The sequence below is a fragment of the Electrophorus electricus genome, chromosome 7 (genome assembly GCF_013358815.1).
Source record: "Electrophorus electricus isolate fEleEle1 chromosome 7, fEleEle1.pri, whole genome shotgun sequence".
Classification (NCBI taxonomy): Eukaryota; Metazoa; Chordata; class Actinopteri; order Gymnotiformes; family Gymnotidae; genus Electrophorus; species Electrophorus electricus.
The window spans coordinates 10,539,606-10,549,799 of NC_049541.1; the positions used below are offsets into that span (position 1 = coordinate 10,539,606).

Consider the following 10,194-nt stretch of genomic DNA (forward strand, 5'->3'; position numbering starts at 1 on the left):
ATGTAATAAAAATGCAAGATCCGTCATCATCATGACATGACAAGACATGAAACATGCTGATTTTGTAGATTGTAGATGGATGCCTTAAAAGTTCAGTTATCCTGTTGTTTCCAATCCAGTGGGTTTGTTTTCAATTCTGGCATTCGATAACATCCGATAATCTCCAAATCTGTACAAACATTGGGATTAACAAGCAATCTGTTTCTGTCACGATTACTCAAATCTAGTCCATGATCTCTCTAGTCTCCATTATTTCCATTATGGTAGTAATGTTTTCAAATGCGGAGTCAAAAAAAGTGTTTATTATAGTTAATATATATAGTTAATATATTTCTAAACTTGGTTGATGATTATCGTCTGTGTGCACGCGTGCACGTGTGCGATCGTGCCTGTAAACTCCTTTGCAAGAACGAGATAAAGTCACTGAAATAGTCAATAACGTGTTGGTTTTGTCCTTGGAGTTGATTGCTCTACATGCTGGTTTCCTGTGAGTTATTAAAAAGTTTTAGCATACTTTCTTTTCCTACAACATGGTCTAATGAAGAAGAACGGCTGGATTAGATGTGCAAGATTTATTGTGAGGGACACGTTTGCTGCGGGACTGCTGCACAGTTTACATTCCAGCAGTTTGCAGAGTGAAACGCGAAACAGTGCGATGGGAGTTCCGCTACTTTCTTCGCTCTTCTTTCTCCTCTCCAGCGGGCAACGCCGCCTCCGCTCCTTCTGCACACATCACATCCGGTTCAGTCGGCTGCAGCCGTTTGGCGAGCGGCTCTGCTCTTGGTTACGGTAACGCGTAACGCGATCAGCTTTCGCGGACCCGCCGCGCGCCATGCACACGCCCGACGCCCGTTACGGGAGGCGCTTCGCGTGACGGGCGCGGGCCGCGAGGCGAACGGAGAACTTGACGCGCGGCCGATCCCCCTTCGTGCCATGCCACGGCCCCAAACATGTCCAAAAGCCTGAAGAAGAAGAGACACTGGACCAGCAAAGTCCACGAGGTCGTCCTGCACAGGGACGCGCGGGGACAGCTCGGCTTGGACCTGCGCGGGGGCGCGGAGAATGGACGGTTTCCGTACGTCGCGGACGTCCAGAGCGGCACGCTGTCCCGGGACAAGCTGCTTCTCGAGGTGAACGACACGCCAGTAGCCGGACTCACGACCAGAGATGTGTGGGCTGTGGTCAGGCACTGCAAAGACCCCGTCCGGTTAAAGTGCGTCAAGCAAGGTGAGTTCACAGAACCGAACCAGTTACAGCCCTCGCCTGCCCCTGAGGGCTTCAAATTCACGTTTAAGTGCATGTTTGCACTCTTTCACGCACTCAAATTATTTGCGTCAAATTATGACAACACTCGTTGTTTGATATAAGAGAAACAATACGCTCAAGCTGGGGACTCGGGAGAAAGTTTGCAAAGAGAGCAACAGTAGATACTGTTTCAGAGAGAGTGTCGGTAGGTGTTGAGACTGCTTCCCAGTTGTTTGAGCTCGTTTCTGTGGGCTTCTAAGGAGTTGCTAAGAAGCGGACTGGTAGAAAGTGTGTGTGCATGTGTGCGTGCGTGCGTGCGTGTGTGTAGGTGTGTGTGTTTGTGTGTGTGTGTGTGTGTGTGTGTGTGTGTGTGTGTGTGTGTGTGTGTCGTTTGAGAATGCGTAATCGGATACCGATAGCGTAGCCCGGGCTACTTTCGCTGGTGTGTCACTTCGGAGTTCGTGTAAGCTTGTGGGAGCAAAACGACGAGCGCAGTTGACTCTTTTGTGCACGAAGGCAGAAAATGTGCAAAGAATGGTCAAATGCAATTAAAGTGTCCTAGTTTGCAACTGGTGTTCGCGCGTTTGTCGCTTTCTACCACGCCTTTGGGTGTATTTATGTCTAAATGATGGAAGCAGTGATTGAGGCTACTGTAATGTCGTGCTCTAAAATGTTACCTTTCATCTTTTATATTTGTATGCACAGATTTAGCTGAAATCCCTCGGATAGTTCACATCTGCGGTTAAGTAGACTGTTTATGCAGGACACGGAGATGTAATATATATATGAAGTATCTTTCTCGCATAGGACAACATAATGACACTGGATGAGAGATACATTACACTGAACTTTGCACATGAAATGATTCAAAACAAGTTTATATAGTCTTACTGTAACTAGTAACTTTATTTCACTGTCAGCATTACATGCTAATTAATATAAATATGAAAAGTGTCATTGCCATTTAAATGCCCCATAGAACTTATCTTTTGCTATCTTAGCCATTTTTAGATTTTAATCTTTGGTTTGGGTCTTCAGTCATCTTATCTTTTGGGTGGATGATAAATAAATAAATAAACACAAGCATGAAACTTTGTATCAAAGCTTTGCAGCTCTGTGTTTTCAGTTAGGGAAGCGTATTCTAAGTCAGTCTTAAAATTCTATAAGCCCAGTGTCCTGTGCCGTTTTTCAAGGTGTGAGGCTTTGATGTTGTTTTCTGTACACTGTCATAAGCACCCTAGTCTGTGTTGTACTGTGGGGTTTAGGTTTGCCTTGTAGTTCTGACTACACTTTCAAAATTCTATTCTTTTGTCATGTGTATCATAATTAGAATTCATTTACATATTAAAATTTTATCTGCATGACTTGTTTCTTGAAACTTTGTGAAAGAAAGTGAAACAGGCTTTGGGGAGTTGTGGGGAAAATATGTGCATATATCAGATTTTTTTTTACATTTTGCATCTGACATTGTGCTTCATGTAAATGCAGGCTTTAGGAACATTTATTGCCAACTTAGATCTACAAGCTCAGTTGAAAATGCTAGATAGCCGCACACTTAATCTCGCAGGTCCACTATCCAGTATTTGGTGTGTGTGTGTATGTGTGTGTGTGTGTTGTTGAGTTCATTCTAAATAGGTACCCACTTGCAAGACCAAAAGCAGACTGAGCAAGCAAACAGAGCCCCAGATGCCAAAAGCAGCAGTGAATAGTGAATGCTCATGTGAAGATGAGTGATATCACTTAGTCACTCTGGATCATCTTCAAGAAGACTCAAGACTACCATGCTTTTTGGGAAACAGAGTTGTACTAAGTGCCATCTTAATCTCAGAGGAGCCCAAAATCTCTCACTATCCTGTGCAAGCCATGTGCTTGAGGATCCAGGAATGAGCCTGAAGTGTGTGGTGTGCAAGGGAGCTTTGTGGGGAAACACAATCCTCTGCTGCTGAATCTACACTGGCCCCTGCTCTATGATTTGATGAATGTTTCCATGTTATTTTCCAGCTCTGGCAAAATGTACGTGGGCCCAAGTTTCTAAATGAAAGCGGCCAGGAATTTTTGTAGAGTCTAATGCTGAGTCTGACACCTTAAGATGTTGTATGTGTGGTGTTCCTTAACACAAAAGCGAGTTGTGCGATATTCTCTCACGCACACACATGGATAAGGTGACCTGGTTAGCTTTTAGCGACCTCTTGTTTATCTCTCATTGCTGGAGCCGATTGCTGGAGTGATGGGTGTTTTGAGTTCTGGCTCATTGTGTTTGTGAGTGTTTGCCTTCTGTCAAAAACTAGAACAGCACTATGGTGTAAACTTCCAGTGTGTCAGGAAAACTTCAGTGTTTCTTTGAGCTTTGCAGTTCTTTGCAGTCCCTCAAGCTTTCAATTCATCTAGTAGGTTGGCAGGTAAAAAATATCAGCTTTCCACAATACTGAATCGATATACCAACTTAGTAAATTTGTTGCTGTAAGTCAATTCACAGACTGTTTTTGATAGATATGTTATTGTATTTTCACATCAGCAGTCAAGGTGTGTTCTAATGCATTTATAAATGACTCCATTTTCATGTTTTGTTTATGACAGCAGTTTATAGTAGAAGCTGCTCACTGTTTGGTTTCTATATGGACATTTAACCTTGGAATCAAGGAGTCCTAGCTAACTGCATATTCAAAACAGAGGTTTGAAAATCTGCTCCAGAATACTTTTTGCATTGTGACAAACCTCGGTGAAGATTTAAGGAATATACCAGCACTTAACTGCAAGTGAAAGTTCTGGAGCAAGAATTTCGGTTCATTTATGAATAATCATCTTGATCCAAAAACAGAGTCAGCAACAATCCTGGTCCAATACCAGAAACAGTGAGATGACAGGCAGGGAGTGAAAGAACAAAAATAAAGAGGATGAGCATAGAGTCAGAACCACAACAATCGGGTATGTACAATGGAACATCTTAGAAGCACTGTGGAGCGAGACTTCGCAAAGAGGAACAGATACAGGTAGGTTAAAATAGACAAAACATTAAGGGTAATTGGACGCAAGTGAGACTATTAGGCTAGGTCTTGTGAATGGACTGGGGGATTATGGGAAGCCCTCTTGGGGTAGGCTGGAAGCCATAGACGTGACAATATGACACTAATTGTGATACAACAGGTTTGACCTCAAATACCTATACCACATCAAAATGGGGCAGTGATTAACATTGGAGAGCACAGTTTGCCATGGCTGACTAAGGGTTTTGATGTTAATAGCCTTATTCAGTAAGAAAGAACATGATTAGGTCTACACTTGGTAAGTCTCTCGGGGCTACGGTTGCAATAGATTGCTGTAAACCATCATATTTGTATTGCTGCTTAAAAAATTTATGATACCTGATTATTAAACATTTTGAGGCATAATTGCAATTACAGCACTCAAAATTGACATTTTGAATGATAGTGCTTCTATTCCTGCGCTCTTTTCTCCTCTGCTCTCCTCTCCTTAGTTTTAACTCAGATTAGAGATTATTAGATTAATATATGTGTGTCAGGTAGAGGTTGCTCTTCTAGCTAAACTCTGCAGTTTTTTGGACAGGGGTGTCCAAGTCCGGTCTTGGAGGGCCGGAGTTCTGCAAAGTTTAGTGCCTGCTTTGCTCAGACCAACCTACTAAACCTGGCGATTGATTGATGAGCTGAATCAGGTATGCTTAACTAATATTAGTTAATGTAGCACTGTGTCAAACCCTGTTCCAAGAGGGCCAGAGACCAGTGTGGCTTGGTAATTGCATACATAAACGCAGCCGATTCAACTCATCAATAAATTGCCAGGTTTGGAGCAGAGCAGAGCAGTCACTAAACTTTGCAGAGCTCCAGCTTCCCAGGACTGGAATTGGATACCCCTACTCTAAGACAAGAACTAGATGGTATTATTTAAGTTCAGAGTTTTTCAAACCACCCCTCATGGTACATGTATACTAGGACCTACAAGAGGGCAAACATGCAGTTTTTTAACTCGGAGCACATGAGTCTAGTATTCTACAGTAATTACTACCAAACTCAACTAGCAGCATTCGAATGTTGGCGTTGAAGAATGTCAGGTCAGTGTGCTCCGTGTGTTAAAGACTGGGTCAGAAAGCTCTGGTTTAAGCTATGAACGACCATAACAGCAGAGGAATGTCATGGCAACAAGAAATTGGCATCACTGACAGGCTGTGAAGTTGTATGTAAGCTGCAGTAAATCTTTCCATTTCAGCTCTTACATGCAGCAGTTTGAGCAAACCTGTTAGCTCTCTAAAATGGGACACACACACACACACACACACACACACACACACACACACACACACACACACACACACACACACACACTGTATTAGCACAGTTGCATTATACAAAGAACTACGTTTGTTTATGGAACTATTTGGGCCGGGGGGGTGGGGGTCTCAGTGCTCTCTGTGCTTGCATGTAGTAATGGGGTGTATGCAATCGGCCATCTATTCTGCAGTAGTCAACAATGTGATGGTCTAGAACGTTGCAGCACCCTCATTACTTCGCAAACTGTCTACACACTCTGATCTCTGCCAAATGGGTCAAAGGTCATCATAATGGAGGGAGTCACCACCCTGTCACTCATTCTCCTCCACGCTTTGTCTGTCTCTAGCTTTTCCTCTTTTGTTGTCTCCCCGTGCCTCTCTGTCGTCCTTGTGGGAAGCGCTCTCCAGGGAACTAGCTCTCATAGTGCGGATAGTGCTGTAGGTATGAGAATCACCATTTTTTCCACACGCACCTTGTCTCTCTCTAGCCTTCTCTCACCCTCCAGCACTGCTCAGTGTCTGGTAATGATAGTCTGGAGTGTTTTGGGATTACATGGATAATGATACGGATAGGCTTCTTCCTGCTTACTCACCCTGACACACCTGTAACGATAAGTCTTCTGCAGAGAGTTTTACAGAGGTTTGCACTCTCAGTCGGATGTCTCAGAAGCCCAGTGCTTCTTCTTTAACTAGAAATCTATCAACACTTTTCTGTAGTGCTAATGGGCTGTCTTTGATCTTGGTCTTTGGCTTATTGGGTTTAGCTTCAATGAGAATCTGGGTATGATCTTGCCTGCCACATCGTTAATGTTTCTAGTTTAGTAGTTTTGACTTGCTGGGTAATCCACTAGAGACCCCTCTTAGTGGCCCAAAACCGCTGTGTTTGCAGGTGTGTTTTCTTCTCCAACTTTATAAGATGTGAGTAGTTTTGTGCATGTTTCTGTGTACTGTGTTTTGGTGGGAGTGTTCGTGGATGTGCATTAGGATGAAATGATCTAACAAACCACTATTTTTTTCAGGTTGCACAAAATTAGTATTGTGTGTGTGTGTGTGTGTGTGTGTGTGTGTGTGTGTGTGTGTGTGTGTGTGTGTGTGTGTGTTTCTGTTAATGTAAATTTCCGTGAGGGCATTACCATTCTATCAATTCATCTCTGTAGCTCTGCTGCCTCCTTACAGGCCTCAGTTTTTAAGGACACATCAATTACAGATCTGGATGTACTAAGCTGCTTTATTGACCACCACAATATACACTTCTTTCCCCATTGTATAATCCCCATTGTATAATCCTCATTGTATAATCCATTTACATGGCTTCTTTCATCCATAGTCAGGCCTTGGAAAACACAAATAAGTGATATATTTCAGAGTAGAAAACAAATTAATTCAAATTTTGACATAGTTTGGCCATAGATTAATTCTCCATTTGTTTCTGTTTAAAACCAAACTTGTTAGCATAATTGAGTTATCATTTTACTATAACTCTTTCCCAAGAGTGGTCTAGAATTTGTTTAATGGCATGGACCTTGGTTATTATGTTAATTCCACTGGTGTAATGTATGGCTTGTATTCCACCACCTGCAAATCAACGTTGCCTTCATTTCGACATTTATTACTCATTTTATTACATGAAGTTAATCAGTCAGACTGCATAAGTGTCAGATCATTACCATGAGTTTCTTTTGAAATGCTGGTAACGTAAATGAGGAAGCAGGACGGATGTGTGAACATCCTTTATTTCCGACGATGGGGGAAAAACACAGCCAAGAACAAGCACAAAAGGACTACAAAACTAACAGCCACACACTAAGAAGAAAACAAGAAATAAACCCTAACGTAAAGTACTACAAAACCAAAACCCAGAGCCAAACAAGACAGAGCAGTGCAGGGGTGGGGGCAGGACAAAGCGGTGGATAGGGGAAGGAGCACAGAACCAGAACATGGTCACAGACGACATGGAGGCCGACTAGAGAAACCGTGACCTATTGAATGGGTCTTTGATTTTTCAAGCCACCACACGGTTAAAGTGTGGGCCAGCGAGCAACTGTAGTGAGATTTCAACCTCAGTCATAAAAAGTCTGGTGTGTGTGACAAGTGTGACTATTATATAGGCCTATAAATATATATGGGAAATTAAAATATAATCCAATATATTTGAATATATTACCCTCCCCCTTCTCAGGGCCTAAGCAGGTTCCTCTCCTACGCTTTTCCCCTTGCATGGCCTGTTGATGTCTGAGAGTCTTGTACGTGAGATGTGTTAGGGCTCAGACGTTTGACCTTATTATCTGGGCATGGTGGAGTTACAGCCACCCTGGAGCAGACTGAGAGATAAAAGGTTTTTAGCAGCCAAAGAAGCTGTTAAGTTCTTTGAGGCAATTGAGTTAGTTCAGACATTTCATTGATGGATGTTTCTCACACTCACGTATCAGTATGGTGAGGAGCAGAGAGATAAATCTGTGTATGTGTGTGTGTGTGTGTACTTTCATTGCTATGCTTCTGAGGACTCCACTGATACATTATCATAAAAAATAAAAAAGTAGTCTTTCTTTTTTTCATAAAAAATAACTTTTTTTCGTGGTATAAACGCATATGAATGCAGGAGCAGCAAAACGCACAAGTCAAAAGCACACGCACCAGTTTTTTTCTACAATCTTACAAGCTTAAACACTTGCATGTAGTGTAAGACTGTGTGCCTGTATCTACATGAAACTCAAAACTATTGCGCTTATGATGTGTAATTACTGCAGCGTGCTGTGTGTAAGCCAGGAGTCTCCTCTCGCCATCTTACATGATTACATGCTGAGGTCACCGAACCCCCTGTTTGTTTCAGATCATCGAAGCTCAGTCTGTCTAACCTCTCAGTCTCCATCAGCCCAGGAGATGCTGGCCACTTATACCTCACACCACAGTGGTGCTTAGAAAGTAGGGTATATTACTTAGAAAGTCAGAGTATATTAAGTTTATTGTCTTGAAAGTCTAACAGTCTTAACAGAAATGCTCACCATAAAGTCTGAAAGTGTGTATACCTGAGAAAGAAAGAGAGAGAGAGAGAGAGAGAGAGAGCAAGAGAGAGAGAGAGAGAGAGCGAGAGAGAGAGAGAGAGAGGAGGGCAGCATTTTGCAAACTCCCTTTATTCTGCCTTCTTGCTGATTCACTAGAAAAATCAATGACAGTTTAAGGATGTGATGTGCCTATGTGTGTGTGTGTGTGTGTGTGTGTGTGTGTGTGTGTGTGTGTGTGCGTGCGTGTGTGTGTGTGTGTGCGTGTGTGTGCGTGCGTGTGCGTGTGTGTGTGCGTGTGTGTGTGTGTGTGTGTGCGTGCGAGTGCACGCGCGCGAGCGCGTGCGTGTGTTTGTGTGCGCGCACATGTGTGCTTAAGAGAGAGAAACATGCTCACACTTTAAAGATGCTGCATTTTTATAAGCATCTGAACAGTCAGAGCCATCAAACCTCTGGTCCAGCATGCAGCAGCACGGCTAGCCTTCAATCTTCTGAAGTTCACACATGCCACACTACTGCTGTGTACCCTTCATTGGCTCCCTGTAGCTGCCAGAATCAGTTTTAAAACCTTGATGCTCGCCTACAAAGCCAAAAATGGACCAGCCCCTTCATACATGATGGCAACGGCCAAAGCCCGAACCATACCTCAAGTACTTGGAACCTCAAGTACGGCTCGCCTTGAAACACCATGCTTCAAGTCTCATGGAAGACAAGCACGGAGACTATTCTCTGTCCTGGCTGCCACACTGTGGAATGAACTTCCGCTGGCTGTCCATTGCAGTCTTCAAATGCCGACTGAAGACCCAACTGTTTGTGAAATATTTAAATGACTATTGATCCTCCATCTATGTTGAGTAACTGTAACTCTAGTACTTATTGTAGGATATTGTTTATTGCACTGATTGTTGTTGATTGTTATGTGTTTTGCACTTCTAGGCATCAGCATTGATCCCTGTGTTTCAACAGCATTCTAGTTCAATGGTATCTTGAACTCTAACTTACTGGCCTACTAGCTAGGATACATTCTATGAGATAAGAGAGTCTGCCAAATGCTGTAAATGTAAATGAACAAAATGAAAAGTACTTTTTATTGAACGGACTACCTTTAATTTCTTATGTAGATAAAATGCTTTTAGGCTCAAGGCACATCTTTGAACATTTGGACACATTTGGACATTTTTGGCACTTGCCAATGATAAAACTGGCAAAGTACAAAGCCCATAACTCTGTCCCATCATCACAAGACAAGTAATGGAAACTGTCCAGGAAATGTTTAATTTCTCTCTCTCTCTCTCTCTTTCTCTCTCTCTCTCTCTCTCTCTCTCTCTCTCTCTCTCTCTCTTTCTCTCTCTCTCACACAGGTAATCGTTCTGTCTCTCTCTCTCTCTCTCTCTCTCTCTCTCTCGGTCTTTGTCTTTATTTTTACTTGATTTTTGTCTTTCTCTTTCCAAATAGTATCCCACTTTGGAAGTTGCATGTTTATGTCTTTCTTCCCTTTTCTTCTATAATAACTGCCCTCTCGATATCTTGCCCTTCCTGTGCTCACTAAAGATATCCAGAAACCTGCAGCAGCAACCATTTTTCACTGAGCAGCAGGGCAGAGGAGGTCAGAGTGGAGTGTGGTGGTTACTAGTGTTTCCTCAGAGTCATTAAACAGTAGTTGCCCCA

General features: G+C 42.8%; 1 protein-coding gene across 10 annotated transcripts in view; it reads left to right on the forward strand.

Annotated features, from left to right (window-relative positions):
* Window positions 1-850: 850 nt before the first annotated feature.
* The window catches only part of magi2a (membrane associated guanylate kinase, WW and PDZ domain containing 2a), a 194,112-nt gene continuing 184,768 nt past the window's right edge, over window positions 851-10,194 (forward strand). For all 10 annotated transcript variants that reach the window (XM_026997448.2, XM_026997454.2, XM_026997465.2 and 7 more), the window contains exon 1: window positions 851-1,227. In XM_026997448.2, the coding sequence (XP_026853249.2) occupies window positions 951-1,227 (277 nt within the window). In that variant the 5' untranslated portion in view covers window positions 851-950. The remainder of the gene's footprint in view (window positions 1,228-10,194) is intronic.